At 43.3% G+C, this 24624-nt stretch overlaps 1 protein-coding gene across 9 annotated transcripts in view; it reads left to right on the top strand.

Annotated features, from left to right (window-relative positions):
• The window catches only part of HHAT (hedgehog acyltransferase), a 319102-nt gene that overhangs the window by 246114 nt on the left and 48364 nt on the right, over positions 1-24624 (top strand). For all 9 annotated transcript variants that reach the window (XR_006199132.1, XM_042926300.1, XM_042926301.1 and 6 more), the window contains one exon: positions 18259-18403. Coding sequence is in view for 8 of the 9 variants with exons in the window: in XM_042926300.1 (XP_042782234.1) it covers positions 18259-18403 (145 nt within the window). In the remaining variant the exon portion in view is untranslated. The remainder of the gene's footprint in view (positions 1-18258; positions 18404-24624) is intronic.

The raw sequence follows: 24624 nt of genomic DNA, 5'->3' as shown, positions 1-24624 counted from the left end.
GAACAGGATATAGCTGAGGCCACAACTGTCACATTTTAGGCTTCTTTAATAGTCCCAAGGGATCTTAGTGCTACCTGGAGAGGGAGGCCCCAGCCATGAGCAGTCATAACTGGGGGGTGACAGTCATCTAGCTTCTGTCTTCTCACCCACATGCCTTGACTCCATACTTAGGGGAGGTAGCCAGGGTCTAAGGTCATTAAGCAGAAAGATTCCTAGACTTCCTTTTTTTAATTCTTTTATTCTTTTTAATTTATGAAGTCAAAAATACAGGTAAGACTGAAGCCCCCTAAGACAATAATTCCTCTGACCCCAGCAAACACACCTTACTCACTTTCCTCTCCCATGAGAGGTAACCATTATTGTCAGGTTGGAGTATAGCTTTCCATACCTTTACTGCTGTGTGTGTGTGTGTGTGTGTGTGTGTGTGTGTGTGTGTGTGTGTGTGTGGTTTAATAAATGGATAAATATTCTAAAATATGTGCTTTTTTCCCCCTCCTCATGGTGTTATTTTGAGGCTGTTTCTATATTAGTGTATGTGGATTGGCATGACTGGACATGGTATGGATATATAATGTTTTTTAGCCATTCTTCTGTTGCTGAAATTTTAGGTTGCTTCTAATTTTTCTCTTTTGCAAATGCAGCTGCTGTAGAGATGCCTATTTATGCCTCCTTGTAGATATATGTAAGTATTCCTTTAGGGCAGGAACCAAGAATAGAATAGAACAGGAGTTGGCAAATGATGGCCCATGGGCCAAATCTGGTCTACTGCCTGTTTTTGTATGGCCTGCAACTAAGAATGGTTTTTATGTCTTAAAACTGTTTTATTCTGGGGCACCTGGGTGGCTCAGTTGGTTAAGCATCTGACTCTTGGTTTCAGCTTAGGTCATGATCTCATGGTTTGTGAATTCAAGCCCTACGTGGGACTCTGTGCTGACAATGTGGATTCTCTCTCTCTCTCTCTCTCTCTCTCTCTCTCTCTCTCTCTCCCCCCCCCCCCCCCCCCCACTCGCTCTCTCTGTCTCTCTCTCAAAAATAAATGACTTAAAAAAACTATTTTATTCAATGGTCCATACTCTCCCTACCTGTTTGAAAGATCACCTTTAATATATAGTCAGTATCCAAGTATACATGGGTTCGTTTTAGGGCTCCATTCTATTGTATTGATCTACTTGATTCTTCCTATTTTAAATGCTAGAGTTCTATGGTATGTCTTGATTCCTGACATTGGTATTTATATCTGAATTTGTTAGGTTTGCAATGAATTGTAGCTTAATTTGGGTAGCGTTTGCATGTCTGTGATATTGACTCTGAATTTTCAATCATGAATAGTTATTTATTCAAGTCTTCCCTAAGGTTATTACATAATGATTTATCATTTCTCCTCAGAAGTCTTGGGCACTTCTTTGCGGATTATTGCTTTGATATAAGAAAGGTATTGATTTTTGTTTTGAGTTGATAATTTTGCTTCTTTCTTGTTTAAATCTTTTGTTGCCTCTATTAATTTGCCAGTTGTTTCTTTTGATTTTTCTAAATAGATGATCATATCATCTACAAATAATGACAGTTTGTCCTTGCCAACAAATTTAACTCTTGCTGCATTTAATTGTCTTGTGGTACTGATGGAGACTTTCAGCGTGGTTTTGAGTGACAGAAGAGAAAATGTCTTTTTCTTAAAGCTAGTGGGAGGGAATACCTACTCTGGGTTTTGACATATCTTCTTTATCAACTTAAAGAAGCTTCCTCTTTTCTTTTACTAGTTGGTTTTTTTAAAAAATCATGAATGAGTGTGCAATTTTGCTTAATATTTTATTAGCATCTATGGAGTGATCATAAGATTATCCTCCTTTAATTATTTAATCTCATAAATTTCTAATGTTTTTAATACTGAATCCTCCTTCCATTCCTGGGATAAATCCTACTCAATTGCGAGTATTCTTTTAATCCCTTCTATATTCAATTTACAGGTATTTAATTTAGAATTTTTAAGGCACTGTGTATAAGAAAGATTAACTCATGATTTTATTTCCCCATATTGGCTTTTTATGACTTTAGTATCAGGGTTATACTAGCACCATGAAATAAGTAGAAGCTTCCCATGATTTTCAATCCTCTGAAACAGTTTCCGGAAATTGTCTTTTCCTTGACCTTATGGTAGAACTTGCTCATTAAGATCATTTGGCCAATTTTTCTTTAAGTGTAGAGCTTTGACCACTATTTCAGTTCTTCTGTGGTTATGCTTTTTCAGGCTTTCTACTTTTTCTTTGAGAATTTTAGGCAATTTATATTTTCTAGATACTGTGTTTCTCAGCTACGTTACCAAATATATTGCTATATAATCTCCAAAGAGTTTTAAATCTCCTATATATTATTATCTCTTGTTGTTTATTTGGCCTTGTTTTCTTAATTCATCATACTTGCCAACGTTTATTCATTTTATTATTATTTCAATAAAAGTGTTTGGTTTATTTATTTATTTATTTTTTAATTTTTTTTTCAACATATGAAGTTTATTGTCAAATTGGTTTCCATACAACACCCAGTGCTTATCCCAAAAGGTGCCCTCCTCAATACCCATCACCCACCCTCCCCTCCCTCCCACCCCCCATCAACCCTCAGTTTGTTCTCCGTTTTTAACAGTCTCTTATGCTTTGGCTCTCTCCCACTCTAACCTCCTTTTTTTTTTTTTTTTTTTCCTTCCCCTCCCCCATGGGTTTCTGTTAAGTCTCTCAGGATCCACATAAGAGTGAAACCATATGGTATCTGTCTTTCTCTGTATGGCTTATTTCACTTAGCATCACACTCTCCAGTTCCATCCACGTTGCTACAAAAGGCCATATTTCATTCTTTCTCATTGCCACGTAGTATTCCATTGTGTATATAAACCACAATTTCTTTATCCATTCATCAGTTGATGGACATTTAGGCTCTTTCCATAATTTGGCTATTGTTGAGAGTGCTGCTATAAACATTGGGGTACAAGTGCCCCTATGCATCAGTACTCCTGTATCCCTTGGGTAAATTCCTAGCAGTGCTATTGCTGGGTCATAGGGTAGGTCTATTTTTAATTTTCTGAGGAACCTCCACACTGCTTTCCAGAGTGTCTGCACCAATTTGCATTCCCACCAACAGTGCAAGAGGGTTCCCGTTTCTCCACATCCTCTCCAGCATCTATAGTCTCCTGATTTGTTCATTTTAGCCACTCTGACTGGCGTGAGGTGGTATCTGAGTGTGGTTTTGATTTGTATTTCCCTGATAAGGAGCGACGGTGAACATCTTTCCATGTGCCTGTTAGCCATCCGGATGTCTTCTTTAGAGAAGTGTCTATTCATGTTTTCTGCCCATTTCTTCACTGGGTTATTTGTTTTTTGGGTGTGGAGTTTGGTGAGCTCTTTATAGATTTTGGATACTAGCCCTTTGTCCGATATGTCATTTGCAAATATCTTTTCCCATTCCGTTGGTTGCCTTTTAGTTTTGTTGGTTGTTTCCTTTGCTGTGCAGAAGCTTTTTATCTTCATAAGGTCCCAGTAATCCATTTTTGCTTTTAATTCCCTTGCCTTTGGGAATGTGTCGAGTAAGAAATTGCTACGGCTGAGGTCAGAGAGGTCTTTTCCTGCTTTCTCCTCTAGGGTTTTGATGGTTTCCTGTCTCACATTCAGGTCCTTTATCCATTTTGAGTTTATTTTTGTGAATGGTGTGAGAAAGTGGTCTAGTTTCATCCTTCTGCATGTTGCTGTCCAGTTCTCCCAGCACCATTTGTTAAAGAGACTGTCTTTTTTGCATTGGATGTTCTTTCCTGCTTTGTCAAAGACGAGTTGGCCATACGTTTGTGGGTCTAGTTCTGGGGTTTCTATTCTATTCCATTGGTCTATGTGTCTGTTTTTGTGCCAATACCATACTGTCTTGATGATGACAGCTTTGTAGTAGAGGCTAAAGTCTGGGATTGTGATGCCTCCTGCTTTGGTCTTCTTCTTCAAAATTACTTTGGCTATTCGGGGCCTTTTGTGGTTCCATATGAATTTTAGGATTGCTTGTTCTAGTTTCGAGAAGAATGCTGGTGCAATTTTGATTGGGATTGCATTGAATGTGTAGATAGCTTTGGGTAGTATTGACATTTTGACAATATTTATTCTTCCAATCCATGAGCAGGGAATGTCTTTCCATTTCTTTATATCTTCTTCAATTACCTGCATAAGCTTTCTATAGTTTTCAGCATACAGATCTTTTACATCTTTGGTTAGATTTATTCCTAGGTATTTTATGCTTCTTGGTGCAATTGTGAACAGGATCAGTTTCTTTATGTGTCTTTCTGTTGCTTCATTGTTAGTGTATAAGAATGCAACTGATTTCTGTACATTGATTTTGTATCCTGCAACTTTGCTGAATTCACGTATCAGTTCTAGCAGACTTTTGGTGGAGTCTATCGGATTTTCCATGTATAATATCATGTCATCTGCAAAAAGCGAAAGCTTGACTTCATCTTTGCCAATTTTGATGCCTTTGATTTCCTTTTGTTGTCTGATTGCTGATGCTAGAACTTCCAACACTATGTTAAACAACAGCGGTGAGAGTGGACATCCCTGTCGTGTTCCTGATCTCAGGGAAAAAGCTCTCAGTTTTTCCCCATTGAGAATGATGTTAGCTGTGGGCTTTTCATAAATGGCTTTTATGATGTGTAAGTATGTTCCTTCTATCCCGACTTTCTCAAGGGTTTTTATTAAGAAAGTGTGCTGGGTTTTGTCAAAGGCCTTTTCTGCATCGATTGACAGGATCATATGGTTCTTCTCTTTTGTTTTTATTAATGTGATGTATCACGTTGATCGATTTGCGAATGTTGAACCAGCCCTGCATCCCAGGAATGAATCCCACTTGATCATGGTGAATAATTCTTTTTATATGCCGTTGAATTCGATTTGCTAGTATCTTATTGAGAATTTTTGCATCCATGTTCATCAGGGATATTGGCCTGTAGTTCTCTTTTTTTACTGGGTCTCTGTCTGGTTTAGGAATCAAAGTAATACTGGCTTCATAGAATGAGTCTGGAAGTTTTCCTTCCCTTTCTATTTCTTGGAATAGCTTGAGAAGGATAGGTATTATCTCTGCTTTAAACATCTGGTAGAACTCCCCTGGGAAGCCATCTGGTCCTGGACTCTTATTTGTTGGGAGATTTTTGATAACCGATTCAATTTCTTTGCTGGTTATGGGTCTGTTCAAGCTTTCTATTTCCTCCTGATTGAGTTTTGGAAGAGTGTGGGTGTGTAGAAATTTGTCCATTTCTTCCAGGTTGTCCAATTTGCTGGCATATAATTTTTCATAGTATTCCCTGATAATTGTTTGTATCTCTGAGGGATTGGTTGTAATCATTCCATTTTCATTCATGATTTTATCTATTTGGGTCATCTCCCTTTTCTTTTTGAGAAGCCTGGCTAGAGGTTTGTCAATTTTGTTTATTTTTTCAAAAAACCAACTCTTGGTTTCGTTGATCTGCTCTACCGTTTTTTTAGATTCCGTATTGTTTATTTCTGCTCTGATCTTTGTTATTTCTCTTCTTCTGCTGGGTTTAGGCCGCCTTTGCTGTTCTGCTTCTATTTCCTTTAGGTGTGCTGTTAGATTTTGTATTTGGGATTTTTCTTGTTTCTGGAGATAGGCCTGGATTGCAGTGTATTTTCCTCTCAGGACTGCCTTCGCTGCATCCCAAAGCGTCTGGATTTTTGTATTTTCATTTTCGTTTGTTTGCATATATTTTTTAATTTCTTCTCTAATTGCCTGGTTGACCCACTCATTCTTTAGTAGGGTGTTCTTTAACCTCCATGCTTTTGGAGGTTTTCCAGATTTTTTCCTGTGGTTCATTTCAAGCTTCATAGCATTGTGGTCTGAAAGTATGCATGGTATAATTTCAATTCTTGTAAACTTATGAAGGGCTGTTTTGTGACCCAGTATATGATCTATCTTGGAGAATGTTCCATGTGCACTCGAGAAGAAAGTATATTCTGTTGCTTTGGGATGCAGAGTTCTAAATATATCTGTCAAGTCCATCTGATCCAATGTATCATTCAGGGCCCTTGTTTCTTTATTGACCGTGTGTCTAGATGATCTGTCCATTTCTGTAAGTGGAGTGTTAAAGTCCCCTGCAATTACCACATTCTTATCAATAAGGTTGCTTATGTTTATGAGTAGTTGTTTTATATATCTGGGGGCTCCGGTATTCGGCGCATAGACATTTATAATTGTTAGCTCTTCCTGATGGATAGACCCTGTAATTATTATATAATGTCCTTCTTCATCTCTTGTTACAGCCTTTAATTTACAGTCTAGTTTGTCTGATATAAGTATGGCTACTCCAGCTTTCTTTTGGCTTCCAGTAGCATGATAAATAGTTCTCCATCCCCTCACTCTCAATCTAAAGGTGTCCTCAGATCTAAAATGAGTCTCTTGTAGACAGCAAATAGATGGGTCTTGTTTTTTTATCCATTCTGATACCCTATGTCTTTTGGTTGGCGCATTTAATCCATTTACATTCAGTGTTATTATAGAAAGATATGGGTTTAGAGTCATTGTGATGTATGTTTTATGCTTGTAGCGACGTCTCTGGTACTTTGTCTCACAGGATCCCCCTTAGGATCTCTTGTAGGGCTGGTTTAGTGGTGACAAATTCCTTCAGTTTTTGTTTGTTTGGGAAGACCTTTATCTCTCCTTCTATTCTAAATGACAGACTTGCTGGATAAAGGATTCTCGGCTGCATATTTTTTCTGTTTAGCACACTGAAGATATCGTGCCAATCCTTTCTGGCCTGCCAAGTTTCAAAAGAGAGATCAGTCACGAGTCTTATAGGTCTCCCTTTATATGTGAGGGCACGTTTATCCCTTGCTGCTTTCAGAATTTTCTCTTTATCCTTGTATTTTGCCAGTTTCACTATGATATGTCGTGCAGAAGATCGATTCAAGTTACGTCTGAAGGGAGTTCTCTGTGCCTCTTGGATTTCAATGCCTTTTTCCTTCCCCAGTTCAGGGAAGTTCTCAGCTATTATTTCTTCAAGTACCCCTTCAACACCTTTCCCTCTCTCTTCCTCCTCTGGGATACCAATTATGCGTATATTATTTCTTTTTAGTGTATCACTTAGTTCTCTAATTTTCCCCTCATACTCCTGGATTTTTTTTATCTCTCTTTTTCTCAGCTTCCTCTTTTTCCATAACTTTATCTTCTAGTTCACCCATTCTCTCCTCTGCCTCTTCAAGCCGAGCCGTCATGGTTTCCATTTTGTTTTGCATTTCGTTTAAAGCGTTTTTCAGCTGCTCGTGACTGTTCCTTAGTCCCTTGATCTCTGTAGCAAGAGATTCTCTGCTGTCCTCTATACTGTTTTCAAGCCCAGTGATTAATTTTATGACTATTATTCTAAATTCACTTTCTGTTATATTATTTAAATCCTTTTTGATCAGTTCATTAGCTGTTGTTATTTCCTGGAGATTCTTCTGAGGGGAATTCTTCCGTTTGGTCATTTGGATAGTCCCTGGAGTGGTGCGGACCTGCAGGGCACTTCCCCTGTGCTGTGGTGTATAACTGGAGTTGATGGGTGGGGCCGCAGTCAGACCTGATGTCTGCCCCCAGCCCACCGCTGGGGCCACAGTCAGACTGGTGTGTGCCTTCTCTTCCCCTCTCCTAGGGGCGGGATTCGCTGTGGGGTGGCGTGGCCCGTCTGGGCTACTTGCACACTGCCAGGCTTGTGGTGCTGGGGATCTGGTGTATTAGCTGGGGTGGGTAGGCAAGGTGCACGGGGGCAGGAGGGGCAGGCTTAGCTCGCTTCTCCTTAGGTGATCCACTTCAGGAGGGGCCCTGTGGCAGCGGGAGGGAGTCAGATCCGCTGCCGGAGGTTTGGCTCCGCAGAAGCACAGAGTTGGGTGTTTGCGCGGAGTGAGCAAGTTCCCTGGCCGGAACTGGTTCCCTTTGGGATTTTGGCTGGGGGGTGGGCAGGGGAGATGGCGCTGGCGAGCACCTTTGTTCCCCGCCAAGCTGAGCTCTGTCGTCCGGGGGGCTCAGCAACTCTCCCTCCCTTTGTCCTCCAGCCTTCCCGCTTTCTGAGCAGAGCTGTTAACTTATGACCTCCCAGATGCTAAGTCGCGCTTGCTGTCGGAACACAGTCCGTCCGGCCCCTCCGCTTTTGCCAGCCAGACTCGGGGGCTCTGCTTGGCCGGCGAGCCGCCCCTCCGCCCCGGCTCCCTCCCGCCAGTCCGTGGAGCGCACACCGCCTCGCCGCCCTTCCTACCCTCTTCCGTGGGCCTCTGGTCTGCGCTTGGCTCCGGAGACTCCGTTCTGCTAATCCTCTGGCGGTTTTCTGGGTTCTTTAGGCAGGTGTAGGTGGAATCTAAGTGATCAGCAGGACGCGCGGTGAGCCCAGCGTCCTCCTATGCCGCCATCTTCCAACCCAAAAGTGTTTGGTTTAAATCAATGAAAATTTTTTAAAAATTTACTAATGTGTTAAGTTCTATAAATTTTTGTTGTTGCTGATTTATTTTATTCCATTGTTGGTGAGCATAGCCTTCATGATAACTTTTTAGAATATATTTGGGTTCCTTTCCTGGCTTAGTTCATATTCAGTTTGATTATGGTCCATTTGTATATGAAAATTGCGTGTATTCATTGTTCTATGTATCTTTCTATTAGACAGGCCTAATAATTCTTTCATTGTGATAAATTATACATTTATACATTGCTGAAATTCTCATTTTGTTTATACATTACTCTCCTGGCTTTGGTGAGTGTTGTAATGACTGTTATTTTAAACTTTCAGTCAAATAAAAATCACTTATTTTCATTTCATTAAGATCTGTTCCTGAAGATTTATCTTCGTTTTCTGTTTGGAACATATTCCTCTGTTTCTTTATATATATATTTTTTTTACTCTCTGTAATGGTTTCTTTGCATTAGATAAAATTACCATGTCTCCTAATCTGGACAGAGTTGTCTTGTGTAGAAGTTGAACCATGTCAGTCAGCCTGGCCTGAGCTTCTAATTCTTTTCTCAAACCTTTGTGATTGTCCAAGTTCAAGTTACCTTCTTCATTCTTAATGGCCTTCTTAGCTGAAGATGTGCTAAGACCTGTTAGTGTGCCCTAGGGGAGGGTCACAATCAGTACCTTGATGCAGTATGATTAGAATCTAGACCCTCAATCATCAGCTGGGAGAGTACATATTTAAACCTGTTTCCGAGGAAAAACTGGGAGATGGGAACTTTTGCCTGCTCAGTCTGTGCCAAGACTTGGTGTGTGGTCTCAGGAGAGTGCTCCTGTGCCTGTTAGGAACTGCTTCTTTGGTTGCTGCAGTCCTATGGGACTTGTGAATGGAAGCCTCAGTGGCCACCAGAGCTAGGCCGTTGGGGGACCTGTTCCTTGGACAGCAGCTGCAAAAGCTGGCATGCAGGTGTAATTCAAGCTCCTTCCAGGGAGATACTGGCAACTTGGAGTGAGCTGGAGGGAAAAGGTGGGGGAGGTGTCCACCAGCTTCCCAGTGACCTGGGAGGATCACAGACATTCTTTAGATGTGTGCTAAATGAGCAGTCTGACTCTCAGGCAGAAAATTTTAAACTATGCAGTAGACCTCTTTCAGAGAAAGACTGGGAGATTTTTGCTTGCTCTCTTCGTGGTGACTCTGGGGAGAGAGCTATGACAAGTGCTCATGTGCCCCTCAAGACTGCTTCTTTGTTTGCTCATCTTGGGGGTCTTATGAACACAGGCACCATTGGTTTTCAGAGCTAATTGCCTGTTCCTGCAATGGGAGTCTTAAAATTTGGGGTGCTAGGGGCGCCTGGGTGGCGCAGTCGGTTAAGCGTCCGACTTCAGCCAGGTCACGATCTCACGGTCCGTGAGTTCGAGCCCCGCATCAGGCTCTGGGCTGATGGCTTGGAGCCTGTTTCCGATTCTGTGTCTCCCTCTCTCTCTGTCCCTCCCCCGTTCATGCTCTGTCTCTCTCTGTCCCAAAAATAAATAAACGTTGAAAAAAAAAATTTAAAAAAAAAAAAAATTTGGGGTGCTAGATGTGGGGTTCAGAATCTTTGTTCCTCAGGGATAAGCTGGGAATTAGGGTTTTTCTCCCAATTGGAGGATGCTTTGTGGGGGGTGGGGTTTATGGCAAGAGTATGTCTCAGCCTTGTCTGCCTGTTAAGATGTGGGTATTTTCTCATTTACCTGATGGGTAGGAGTTTCTCTGCCAGTTTCTGGATTTCTTTCAGTGTAAATTGCTCCATTTACAGAATGTATAGCTGTGCATTCAGTGCAGCCACAGAAGGAGGGAAGGGGAGGAACCTCTTGTGTCGCCACCTTGATAGCCTCTCCTCTTCTAAGATTGTTTTGCTTATTTAGGTTCCCTTGAGATTCCATCTTAATTTTAAGATGAGTTTTTCTGTTTTTTGAAAAAAAAAAAAAAACATCACTGGGGTTTTGATAGGGATTGCCTTGAATCTGTAGATAGCTTTGGGTGGTGTTGTCATCTTAATAATCTTAAGTATTCCAATCTATGAATATGGATGTCTGTTTCTTCTTGAAGTGTTTTGTAGTTGTCAGTATATAAGTCTTTTCCCTCCTTAGTTAAATTTATTCCTAAGTATTTTTTTCTTTTTGATGCTATCGTAAATGGAATTCTTTTCCTAATCTGCTTTTCAGATGGTTTATTGTTAGTGTATAGAAGTGCAGCCGATTTTTCCATGTTGATTTTTGTCTTGAATCTTTGCCGAATTTTTTTTCATTAGTTGTAACAGTTTGGGGTTTTTTTTATGTATATAAAATCTTTAGTTCTTTCTACATATAAAATCATTTCGTTTGCAATCAGAGATAAGTTTTGCTTCTTCCTTTCCAGTTTGGGTGCTAGGCCTATTAATTTTTATTCAGCTATTTTATATTCTTACTTTTGATCTTTTAGGTGTCATTTTCTGAGGGGATATGTTAAATCTCCTACTCTAATGGTGAATTCCAATTACTTTTTTAGCTTCCAGTGTTATTTTAAGCCATATTGTTCTTGAAAATATTGAGCTCCTGAAATTGACACTTGGTGAGTATCTATCAACCATTGCTTAAGGAACACATGCATAACTAAGTACTAGTTTTTGACGTATTTGAAGTATTTCAAGGAAAAAAACACTTCTTGAAGATCTACTTTGTATTTGGCACTGAAGGGACAAATATCTTGAAGATTCCATTCTAGGGGAGGGACACACAGTGCTACACAGACATAAATTTGCACAATATAGCAGGCAGCATGAAGACATTTGAGTTAGAGGAATGTGTGAATCCCTGTACTATCCTTACTACTCTACTTACCAGTGTATGACCGAGGACCTGTTACTTAAAGTCTATGCCCTTCTAGTTTCTCCTTTGCAAAGAGGGAATAGTTTCTCCTACTTAGCAATATAGCTTAAGGTCATCACATAGTGAATTTGTTTTTGCATCAGAAATTGTATAGCTAAAGCATATAGATTGATACTATCTATCCCCTGGGTTACAGAAACACAGAAAAGGGGTGACTGACTCTGACAGGGTTAGAGTAGCCTATGTTTATCAAATACCAACTGTGAACTAGGAGTCTGAGCTTGCCCGGAGCAGTGCAGTTAAAAAGTGGGCCCAGAACCTGAGCACCATTTGGACTGGTCCAAAGCTGTTGGTCTCCTGAGCTGACGCTGAGCTGGAGCTTGAAGAAAGAATTAGGAGGACACATTTTCAGTAGAGAAAACAGCTTGTGCAAAGGCACGGAGCTGTAAAAGTACGTGCCATGTTGGAAGAACAGTGAGTAGAGCTGTGTCATTAGCAGGAATCAAGGTTGGAAAGTAAAATGAGGTCTGATTGTAAAGGACCTTCTTTGGATTTTAGTCTCAAGTAGTAAAAGAGCCACTAAGATATTTTGCACAATGGAGGGACATATTCAGTGTACCTGATGAACCAGAGGGGGAAAGGCCAGAGTATAGCATGCCAGTTAACAAAGAGGCTTCTGCACAATCCAGAGCAGAGACATGAGGACTAAAAGCATGGCCATGTTGGTAGAAGAGCAAGAACACGGGGTGAGACAGTACTGTTGGCCATTCCAGAACTTTTGGCAGGATTCCAGCCCCTCAAATATGGCTTAAGTTCTCTGATTATACCAAGAGCTTGTTGTTTGCTTGGCTATTTGAAAGCATCCTGAAATTGCTTCGTATGCTGCATGGATTTGGATGCCATACTATAGGCTGTGCTGTTTTTAACCAAGCAGGATATGTAAACGGTGGAGCAGGTGACTTGTCCATTTAAGCAAAGTTGGCTTTGTCTTTATCACCACAATATTTGATTCTCTCTCAGGAGCATACATTGCTTAGATCTCAGTAGTAGATACTGGAAATTTTCATTTCATTGACCAGATATATTTTGGAGCTTCGTACACTTACAAGAAGGAAGGAGGTGTTGCTTTTGAGTGCCTTCATGTATTCCTTTGGCATGGATAAAGGATGGAATGGAACATTAAGGAAGTCAGGAGATTCTGTAACTTATTTAGGGTAAAGAGAGAGGCAGGTGTTAAATAACTAATTACTGAGCACACACAGAGTATTCATGGGTCTTATGTGATGCAGATGGAAGAATAGCACTCACCATACAGGGAGGAGCGTGAGAGAGGGGTTACTCATGAAACATGGACTTCTGAATGGAAGGGACCAAAGTGCCTTGTCCAATAAAGCAAGAGGAGAGGTGTCCTGGCGGGTTGGCGCAGGATGGGACAGGAGTTTGGGTCTTCCTGAGTGTTTTGCCCTGGCCACCCTTCTCTTTCACAAGAGCTCTGATTGTTTCTTTGTTACCTTTGGTCTCATCTTTACAGCCTGTGGGGTGTCTACCCTCATTTACTCTCCCTGGTCTCCAGCAATATCCCCCATGCCATTTCCTTGTGCATCCTCTCTTACCCTCTGGGTAGCATTTTTATTAGAAAATGAAAGACTTCAGTGATTATATGGAAGAACTGTGTCCAGCTGCTCAAACCCACCCAATTTCTTTTTTTAGCTTCTTCCCATTTAAAAATAAACAGTATCAGGTCCCACTTGCCAAGCCTTTGTCAGTCTCCAGCAGCCATTCCTCCGGCCCATCTGCTCCCCCAGATGCTCAGCCTGTCCCCTCTTCCCAGCTCGGCCCCACATGCAGCCCCTCTGTGGACGAGTGTGGGACCCACCGCGCACAGCAGCCTGCAGCCCCACCGCGCCATCTGCCTCCCACCCTAGTGCACATTCTGAGAGTAACTTCTGACCCAGTTTCCACACCACCCCAGGACCCAACTTGTTCGCCCCAGCCCAGGTCCTGTGATTTCCAGGGACAGGATGCTGACTGGAAAAGAGAGAGGAGTTTCCATAGAGATAGGAATAAACACAGGAGCTGACACCTCACAGGAGGAAAGGCAAACTAGTTTGACAGTTTAGTTCTGCCCCAAGGTTTACTTTGTTTGGGTTAGTTCCTTTGGAAGTCAGTGTCTTAGAGGGAAGTATAAAGCAGTGCTTTGAGGGAAGTTTTAAAGTACGCTGTCCTTACAAAGTGTTCCCACACCCCACGTCTTGTTTCTTCTATCAGAGACCTTGAACTCACGCAGAGGAATTAGAGGTCTACCCTGGGTGTGTGCTTCTAGGTGTTCTGTGGGGCTTGCTGTATCCAGGCCCAAAGTCCAGGATCTGCTAAAGAGTGGGTTATATCAATGCTAACATGGAGAGAAACCATCTCAACCTGTTATTGAAGCCAGAGTCCCTGAGGGAGAACTGGTCACCCTAGGGTAGGAAGTGATACTTTCTATTCTTCTTCTTTCCTCTGGGTCTGTGGGGTGTGAGGGAGAGAAGCCTCGGGACTGGTGGCACACCATGCCTATCTGTGGTTGGCACAGGAGGCTCCTCTCAAGTTGGGTGCCAGGGGGTGGTGGGTGGGTTAGGGGAGCCTCACACTGGGGCACTGTGAAGAGCACTGTCCCTGCCCTGGGATGCCTTTCTCTGGGCCCCAGGGGAAAGGGGGAACGTTTTTGGCATCGCTCCTAATGAGGCAGGAAGGGAGGTTCTGTGCCCCCATAGACCAAGAGGGAAGTGGGCTTATAAGGAACATAGAAGAAAACATTTCACCCATGCTCAAGAGACACTGTTGACATTCTGGGCAGGACAGTTCTGTCTCACACATTGTAATATGTTTACTATCCCTGGGCCCTGCCATCTCATGCCTTAATTTTGTGACCTTGGGGCAACCAAAAGCTGCTCCGCAAGTTCTAACCTTCCCCTGGGGATTGGAAAACCATTCCCAGTTTTTTGCTGCCAGGATATTGAATTGCCGTAGCCTCATCTTTCCTATGGGAAGAGACCATGACCAGACCAGAGCTCTGGTGTATCCTGTTGCATTTGTGTTAAAATCAGATTCTGTTTACCAGTCATTGCCTTATCTGACCAAGTTGGCAATTCCTATTTTCATACCTGATGCCTCCTCGCTATACACTGGCTTATTTCCCCATTTGGAGCACAGTCCATCACATGACCTCTCCTACCAGGGAGGCTTTTCAGCACCTGAATCATGACTAACATACGAGGCGTGGCCCCTGCACATGGACAGATAGCCTGTATCCTAGACGTGAAGGACCACAGGAGTGATGGCAACAATGGCTACAGGATATCTAAGGAGACTGTGTAAAAGAAATCAAGAGTTTAAAGTAGGAATGTTGACCCCATGGCCCTAGAGATGTAGAAAGTCGTATTTATTTATTTATTTATTTTATTTTTTTTTTTTGCAAGCAGTTTTTCTTGAATTTAATAGAAGAAATTGCAGTAAACTTTTTAAGGAATAATTAACAAGTGTAATTATATGTATTTAAACTACACAACATGATGATTTGGTATATATATGTATAGTAGAATGATTGCAAGATCAAGATAATTAACATATTTATCACCTGACACAGTTAATTCTTTTTTCGCTCTACCCTCCGCCCCTTTCAAGTGTACATTATTGTATTATTAACTATAGTCACCACCATGCTGCAAATCAGATCTTCAGAACTTTTTCTTCTCATAACTGAAAATTTGTGCCCTTTGACTAGAAAGTCGTATTTATTGGTGGAGCTGGCCAGATATACCCTTCTGGCCTTGCCCATGTGACTTCTTTCCTCCTTAGGACCTCTAAGCATGGAACTTGGGTCTGGAGTGTAAATCAGGGGCTGAGGCCAGATGGCTCCCAAGGTAGAGGGAGATCCACAGTGTCTAAACCGTCACCTCCCGCAGTGTATTCAGGGACTCCGAAGAGGAGAGATGGGTTCTAGCTGAGATTCACATCCCCTTTGCTATTAACCGTGGGTTATCCGCACAGGCCCTCTCTTTTATTCCTGGTGCCTCTCATTCTGCTCTCCCACTGATTCACAGGGCAGAGAAGTGATGCTGAGTCAAGTTTGCTGCTTGTGGGCAGCCAGGCTAATTTTGTTAGTTCAGAGGATGGGGCTATTAGTTCAATCAGGTTTTTGGATGTACTTTATTGTCTCCTACTTTGGTAATCAACAACTGCCTATAAGCATCTTGATTTCTCCTTTGTATCTTTCTGGTGTATTGATTCTAAAAGCCTGTGCCTTTAATGTTCTTGCTTAGTTTTTGCAAAATTAACTCTTTATAAAAATTGAATTGTAGCCCATTTTGTCAGATTTTAGCTGTCCTCCATTGTCTCTGAGATCAGAGGCTCTTTCATATTTGCTATTATTTTGACTTTTTTTTCCCTAAGCAGAAATAGGAATTTATTGACTCATATAGCTGAATAATCACAGAAGCAAAGGAAGATCCGTTAGAACCAGAGCTTCAGGTGCTGAAATGAGGAGCCCTGTGCCTCCAGGACTCACTCTCCGCCTCACCTCCTCCCTTGCTCTGCCCCTTGCCCCACACCTCTGCCTCCTACCAGCCTGGTCCTTGCCCCCTACTGGGTCACCTGGCTCCTCAGTCCTGCTTAGAATTAAGCCCAATGCAAAGAGCAGTTTCCTCTCTCAGTATCTCTCAGTTGGTTATTTAATAATTGTAATCATTTCCTGTAAAAGGAGAACCACTCTGAGCTTAACCAATCTACGTGCATTCTGTGTCATTGACATTAATATGGAAAAGATTACATGGAGCCTTTGAATTCCCCTAACAGGATGTAAGGTTGGAGGACACGGGTGGGTTTGGAACAGAAGTGCCAGAACATCTGACTCACCGGGTCCCTTAGAAATGAAACACGTTATCAGTGGTCCTGTACCTGGAGAGAATTATTTGGATACATTTGTGCCAGTTAGGGTAATCTATATTGTCTTAATTTATCATTCTGAATTTCCCCCCTATCTCCCTCCTTCCTCTCCTCCTGCCTCCCTAGTTACTGCCGATGGAGCCAGTGATACACAGAAAATATCTTCTGCTCTCAAATTCAGAAACTGGTAGATTAATGTCTCCCTATTCTCAGAGGTGAAGAGTGCTGAATTACAAGCCCATTTCATCCCCATGTCTCTTTCATCACTATTTTAAAACAATTTTTAATGTTTTATTTTTGAGAGAGAGAGATACAGAGCGCTACTCGTAGGGGAGGGGCAGAGAGAGAGAGGGAGACACAGAATCTGAAGCAGGCTCCAGGCTCTGAGCTGTCAGCACAGAGTCCAACATGGGGCTCAAACCCATGAAATGTGAGATCATGACCTGAGTTGAAGTCAGACGCTTAGCTGACTGAGCCACCCAGGCGCCCCTTGTTTTTATACTGTGTAATTAACTCTTGTCTGGTCTGACTTGACAGTGTCCTCTATACATGCTTGTGGCCTTTTAGAACAAGGGAGAGACTAGAGGTCACCTTGTCTGGTAGCCTCTAACTGGGGACATGTCAGCATCATCGGAGAGCTTTCCAGAACAATGATGTCCAAGCAGATGACTCAGTGCCAACTACACAGCTTATCTGTGAGAAGACCACACTTTACTTTGACATAATGGTGGCAGTAAAACCATGCTCCAAGGTGATGCTGGAGAACACCATGGATGGGGTGACATGTGATTGCAGCTGTATCTGAGCATATAGAACAGAAGCTGGAACTGGCAGGAGAGGAAAAGGAGAGGGGGTCAGAAATTGATTTCTCTAGGTTTCCAAAAGACACTGACCAAGGCTTACACAGTGGCCCCAGATAGTCCGTAACAGACTTTCCAGAACTAAGCAAGCCTCCTTCCAGAGACACCCTCCAGCTTAATCCTTTTCTCATACTAGGAATTTGGTTAATTCAGATTTCTATTTGTAATTGGAGCACAGCTGAAATCAGGATGCAAGTGATCCCAGAAATATGTAGGTTTCAGGAAGATATTCAGGAACGATCTCCAAACCCTCTGCTCTCTCCTTTTTCTGTGTCTTTGGATTTGATGGAGGTATTTGTCAGAAACCCTGGGGCCCTTTGGCCTTGCTGTTGCACTGCACCTGGTTCTCATTCTGCATATGCAGTCCCTAAGAACAGTCCCTGTGGACGTGTCGATGGCGCTCACACACTCCAGGCACAGCCCTCTGCCATCTTACTCAGGAGGACCACCAGAACAGTCAGTACCAAGAAAGAAAGGCTCTGTTTACTTGATGCAGTCCCCAAGAAGTTATTAAAAGGGAAGGAAAAAGTGCGATGAAGCCCTCAGATGGACAAGCAGAATTCTTTATCATCATCATTGTTGGAAACCACCTCTCTGTTTCCTGCGTATTTCAGGTGCTGTGACAAGCGGCCGCTCTTGGAAGCTGCCGCAGGCTCACTCTCAGTGGGGCGTGTACCCTGAGCTCTGATTCCGGGAATGAGGTCGGCTTGTGCTGATTCCCCTGCGCCCTCTTAATGGGATTCTTCCTCACAGTGGGTCAGATTGACAGGATGGCTTCCCAGAGTCAAGTTACCTGGCCCAGAACATCACCCTGATCTTGACCTCGTTACATGGAGTTGTGCTGGTTATAAGGGAGCCCAGTTTAAACAGTTCTTATACCTGTAGTTCACATGCAGAGGATGTGTGGACACATTCATTCTGGACAGATCTTGACTAGCTTCAGTGCTTGTGTGACACGTGTCAGGGGAAGCCCGTTTGGCAGTAGGAAGCAACAAATTGGGGGTGCATCACTTCTTAGACCGGAGTGAGCATGACACAGGAATGGAAGTTTTTATGGCAGCTTAAGTCCTGCCCCAGCTCAGGCTCTGGGCTGGGTGTCCTGGGCTGGTACTAGAGATGCCCGGTGGTACCTCAGCACTATTTTTGTGCCCCTCCAGTGAGACACCACCTGCCTTTTCCCCACAGATTCACTTCCTCTCCCCACAAGCCCGCCGTCGATTCCACGCCGCCTTTGCGTCTTGTTCCACCTCCATGCTGATCCTGTCCAACCTGGTGTTTCTTGGGGGCAGTCAAGTTGGGAAAATCTACTGGAACAGGATCTTCATACAAGGTAAGTTGCCTGACAATGCTGTTTTCAGTCAATTTCTTGTTTTCCACGTATGCTGTTGCCACATACCTTGTGGTACATCTGTGTGGTGTAGCGGGAGGTGTTCATTGTTCTGTTCGTGGTATGTGACCCGTAAAATACCAACCAGAAACAATTCCCCGTGTTTAGCCATAACGTTCAGGGGCCCCTACGTCGATGTACCTCTCGTCTATTACACGCGGCACTTAACATTAAAAGGTATTATCCCAGCTCTCCCAAACTCTGCTGTTGCCTTCTACTAAATTAATACTCTGGTTTTTAAAAAGTTTCCTGGGGCACCTGGGTGGTTCAGTCGGTTAAGTGTCCGACTTCGGCTCGGGTCGTGATCTCACGGTCCACGAGTCCTAGCTCTGCGTCACGCTCTGTGCCGACAGCTCAGAGCCTGGAGCCTGCTTTGGATTCTGTGTTTCTGTCTCTCTCTGCCCCTCCCCTGCTCATGCTCTCTCTCTCTCTCTCTCTATCAAAAACAAATAAAAAACAATTTAAAAAAAAGTTTCCTAATCTTCCTTCCTAATCATCCCAGCCTTCAGTATACTGCAAAAGTCTAACCTTTCATTTACCGCTCTGAGCATCCTGGTCAGCAAGGTCCTGGAAGCCCCACTGTGCTCTCCTGTAGCTGTGGGCTTGGCACCCGGGTTTGCCACAGCTCTTTGTTGTAGGTGTGTTTGTCTGAACACCGGGATGCCAACACTCATGGCCAGTCTTGTATATAATGTGCATGAAGTGGTGTGTGTCAGTGTCCACAGCAAGCCACACTTCCAGCAGGTAAAATGCTGGTCTGTGGGGGTTGCTGTGGAAACACTGCATTAATAATCGGTCATCATTTATTTATGGTCCCTACTGCCCTTAGGCCGGAACTAAGAGCTCTGTCACGGCCTTGAGAGACTTGGGAGAATGAGACCTGAGTACAGTGCACATTACTCCAGCCAGTTTACCGGGTGTGAAAAGCCAACGTCCCCTGTTCTGTTTCCCTGACCAATGGCATGGTTTTGTGCCTTTGGTCTGGGAAGTTTTGCCAGGCGGTAACGACGTGATTGACTGCATGACCAGGCTGTCGTCTCTACATCCAGGTCCCTGAGGAGCCAGTGATGCTTCCACTGCAGCTTTTTTCATACCAGAAATAACCCTGGCACAGCTGCATGAGCCCAGAATGCCAGGTCACAAGTCTAAACCGTGGCGGCTTGGGGGAGCCAGGCTCAAAGGGGCCATGAGAGAGCCCTGCTCTGCTTTCCTCTCGTCGTTACAAAACCCCTCTTTGATCTTACTTTTTGAGAACTATCTTAGCTGATGGTTCCTGAAAAGACAATGTACTTTTTAAGTGGGAGCCGTCCTTTAATAAAGATGGGAGCCGATGGGGTGCAGAGGGTCTCAAGAAAAAAAACATGCTCCTTGCGGTGGGCGACAGTGTCCTACTTTCCTGGCTTCCAACCACAGTACCTAGCATGACGCCAAGGACACTGTGACTCGGGAAAATGCTGACTTGGGACTTGCTGGTCACATGGACAAGAAGGCTCCGATCTTTGCTTCCAGAAATGAGGCCTCAGGTATTTGCCACTTCCAAGGCACTGAGAATACATTACAAAAAAGAAGCACACATAAATGTAGGAGCTGAACATGCAAACAGAAATGTGTCCACAGACTGAGGTAGTTGTGCCAGATGCATGAGCGACTTACCGTAGGTCATAGGATGGAGTGGCTTACCTTCCCGCAAAAACTGGATTTCACAGAGGAGGTGGCAATTGAATTGGAGTTTTGAGCCGCAAGTAGGAACTTGCCAGGTGGAGAAGGCAGGTGTGTGGGAATAATTAACACTAGCTGCTCTGTCAGATAGTTCTGAACTCTCAGTAATCTTTTCCCATAGAAATTTATTCTTCTCACAGTTCATTGTGGGTCCAGTGGCTTTTTCTAGGCAGTGACTCCAGAACCTAGAATGTTTCTATGTTGATTCTTTACTTTCTTGGCCTGGCATCATGGAGGAGAAGAGCACATGGGGATGACACACAAGTACTAAATATCCCCGCCAGTGGTGACGCACAGTATTTCTGCTCACATTCCATTGGCCGGAACCAGTCACATGACCAGCCCAAGTGCAAGAGAGGGAGATGTGGGGAAGTGCACAGATATTCGTAGGTTATGGCACAGCAGGAGACGGTACATGAGGCAACCTGGAGATGCCCAAGGGGCAGGTAAAAATGTGAGTTGGACTGCGGAAAACAGTATGGCAGTTCCTCAAAAATTAAAATAGAAATACCATATGATCCAGAAATTCCACTACTGAAAATTTACCCAAAGAAAATGAAAATATTAATTTAAAAAGATACATGCACCCCTATGTTCATTGTGGCATTATTTACAATCACCAAGGTGTTTGGTGATTACGAACAACCTAGGTGTTCGTAAATAGATGAGTGGATAGAGAAGATGTGGTATGTATGTGTGATGGGATATTACTCAGCCATAAAAAGAATGAAGTCTTGCTATTTGTGACATGGATGGATGTGAAGGGTATTATGCGAAGTGATGTAAGTCAGACAAAGGCAAATACCATATGATTTTACTTACATGTAGAATAAAAAAAATAGTTTGGTTTTTACAATAAGCATACAAGAAATAACATTCTTTGGTTGGATATTGAGGTTGATATTTTCCAAGGAAGACCGTAGCTCATGGAATAGTGGTAGAAATGATCAACTGATATACATAAAAGCTAAATTTTTGCTAAAGTAATTCTTCATCAAATAAATATAGATGGGTAAGGCAAAGAAGAAAGCCCTGAGTATTCAAGAGTCAAAATGAATGATACTTATGAATATTAACATTCAGTTTCATTTAGTCAAAATACAAAAGCTAACACAAATTTATGGAATTACCAGATCATGGATTTTAAAACCATCAGTCACTTCCACGGTCACTATGATTATGATGCTATGGCCTGTGATAATTCATTTACAAACATTGTACTCTAACAAAGGGGGAAAAATGAATTTTTTGAATTTACAAATAAATAATATTGATAATTAAAAAAAAAATAAAAAACAGAAACAGACTTGTGAATACACAGAGCTGGTGGCTGCCATAGGGGAGAGGGACATGGGGTGGGGGGTGAAATAGGTGAAGAGGATTAAGAAGTACAAACTTTCAGTTATAAAATAAGTAAGTTCCAGACATGAAAGGTACAGCATAAGGAATATAATCAATAATATAATAATGGTACGTGGTGCCATAATGTAACTATACTTATTGTGGTGAGCATCGCACAGTGTATGGACTTGTGAAATGACTATGTTGTGCCTCTGAAACTAATACAACATCGTATGTCAACTATACTTCAGTAATCAAGTGTTTGTCTGGATGTGGGTTACAGTTGGGGAGGTTTGGACTACATGACCTGTGGGAGTCAAGGGCACACAGGTACGTGAGGCCACGGGGGGTGGATACAGGTCCCCAGGCAGCAGGCACAGAGCGAGAAGAGAGCAGGGTGGGAGGTGTGATCTGGCTGTGCAGGCACGTAAAGTGGCGGAGGAAAGGTCACAGCTATAAGATGTTCTTACTGCTTGTCGAAGGCATGCTTTGCCCTGCACCCTGTGGAACTAACATCAGGCACCCCGGGGTCAGGGCTCAGAAAAAAACCAGTCTGCTTCTGCCGTGCGGGTCCTGCTATGGCCTTCGACTCGATCTATGTCGTACCTTTGGAGCCAGGTGCCTGAGTCCTGGAGACCCAATCTCCAAATATGGAGGGCTCTATGGAAGCATTTTTCTCTGGTTTCTGAGGCCAGGGAGGCTCAGCTTAGAAGGCATTTACTGTGTCAGAGAGTCTTTAAGTCAGCCTGGTCCCATCCCAGCTGGTCCGTCCCATGGGCCTCCTAAGGCAGGGGATGTCTACTGGGGACTTGGCAGTTCCCTTGTTTGCATGTTCCCCACTGCGGGTCTTTGAGTCAATTTCAGTATCTCCTGGAGGAAGCTAAAGCAGATGGTGCCAAATCTCCCATCCTTGAGACCTCTGGATTTTACTTCATAACTCATTTGATTGACTTGATAGAACAGTAGTATGAATATTCATGTTTGGGTACAAAAAAGTACTAATGAGTTTGTAGGATGTTTCCGCATAACTCTGTTGGGGGTGTTACATTCGCTTTCTAAAATTAAAAAATCTGAATTCTGAAACTCCTCTGCTCCTAATGGTTTCAGATACAGGATTGCTGACCTGCACATGTATCAGCTGATGAATGAATCAGGACTTTGAGACCCTGGTTGTCTCTGGCCTCTTCTTCAGCCAATGGAGTTTGCTGTTCTGAGACCCACCCCTACTCACTGAGGAACATGAGACAGGAGTGAGTGAGGGGACGGAGAGTTCAAGCTCAGTATTTAGATTTCCAGGTTGAATGGGAAGGTGGCCCTTCCCCAAGAGTAACAGACTTGTCCCTGTGCACCTTGATGGGCTGGGCTCTGCTGTAGTGAGATACAGGAAGTGGTAATGGGTGTCCTTCCAACAGATCTTGCGTCTGTGAGTCCTGGAAGGGCAGGGAGGGGGCAGCTAGGCATCTGAGGATGGGGATCATAGAGGAGATTGCAAATCCCCCCCCCCCCCCCCCCCCCCCCGCCAGAGAAGGGGCTGAGAGGATACAGCTTCGCTAGTTCTCAGGGAGACCTTTCCCCACATTGCTGATGTGCCTGGAAATACCTCACAGTTAGCCTGGAGATGTTGGCTTAAGGTCACTATCTCCCTATCTCCAGTTCCTTGGATTTTGGCATGGGTCTGTTTGCTTTAAGCTACAAAGCTTATTTTAGTAGCATATGTAAAAATCTCTAGCCTGGTCTCTATGCGGCTGGTAACACCAGGCTGTAAAATCAGACCCTGCCCTTTCTGCTAGGCACACTGCCCTACTGCCAGGAAATCGGAAGATGTCAGCCAGCAGATGGGAATGCTGAGCGGCCCTCTCAGGGCATCACACACCATTTTTATCGGGTGTTCTCTCTGCTGCAGGGGTTGGAGAAGTAATGTTCAATTAATTACGGGAAATCATCTATATCTTTGCCTTTAAAACCAAAAGTCCCCAAACTTGTGCTATTGAAATTTACTTCAAGCAGCTTGAGGAATGTGAATGTTTAGGCCTCGTATATTTAAGGAGCTTAGCTGGATCCAGGGATCTGAGAAGGATGTGTTCTGGGGATTTGGTCCCCGGGCCTGCTCTAGGGGGCTCTGCTGTTGCATGCTTTGCAAACTCAGGTTGCTTCTTACATAACTCTTTGGCCTTCAAAAGCATCTGTTGATGGAAAGAGCTTTCTCCTGTCTTAAATCCTTGACGTTGAAGTATAAGTTAATTTCTTGAACAAGCAGATGATGACTCCTCTCTAACTCAGAAATATCAGTGAGTTATAACTCCAAATCTGCAAGACCAAGCTCCATAAAGCAATTGTGTCTCAAGCATCCTTGCAGTGCCCTGTAGTCCTGCTACAGCTGGCAGTGCCCTGTGTTCGGAGGGGATGGATGTACATTGGGAATATATCTGGCCTTGAGGGGCTGAAAGCTTTATTAATGTTTGTGTGCAAGGCAGTGTTGCTTCTGGAAGGTCCATTTGCTTTTGTCAGCAGTAGGCAGGGACTCTGTAAAAAAGGGACCTAATCTTTTCCCAAGCGGTAGGGACCTAGATCCTGCATCTAGGGTTTTGCAGTGACAGAAATTTCATAGGGACATGGTATCCACCAAATACTCTTCTGCCTGACTTCTCATCACACACACACACGCGCATGCTCAAACACACTCAAACACACACACACGCACCCTACACCTGTTTCCCTCCTCTTGTTGCCTGATCTAATTTGGCAAACTCCATCTCAACACTTAGTTCCTGGAGTGGCCCTGCGCCAAGGCAAGGAGAATGTGGTTCTTTTCCAGATTGCAATGAGAGAGGTACTAGTAGTTTTTTGTTCTGTTTTGTTTTGTTTTTTATGCAGGTCAGAACGTTTACACTCCCCATATTTGCTTACTATTTCTAGCTGAGAAAGGAGAAAGTAGATTTCCTCCCTGATTACTAACTTGTCCAGGCAACTTATTTGTCTCCTGACTCAAATGGCTCTGGACAGGCATTTTATTTAAAGCTGAACTGGGGTATCACACTGGAAATTCTGGAAGGCTGTGGTTAGATAGAAACTCATTCCCCTCACATCTTGTTAAGTTCTTGGGA

Source organism: Panthera leo, chromosome F3 (assembly GCF_018350215.1).
Source record: "Panthera leo isolate Ple1 chromosome F3, P.leo_Ple1_pat1.1, whole genome shotgun sequence".
Classification (NCBI taxonomy): Eukaryota; Metazoa; Chordata; class Mammalia; order Carnivora; family Felidae; genus Panthera; species Panthera leo.
This window is presented reverse-complemented; position numbering and strand designations above follow the sequence as displayed.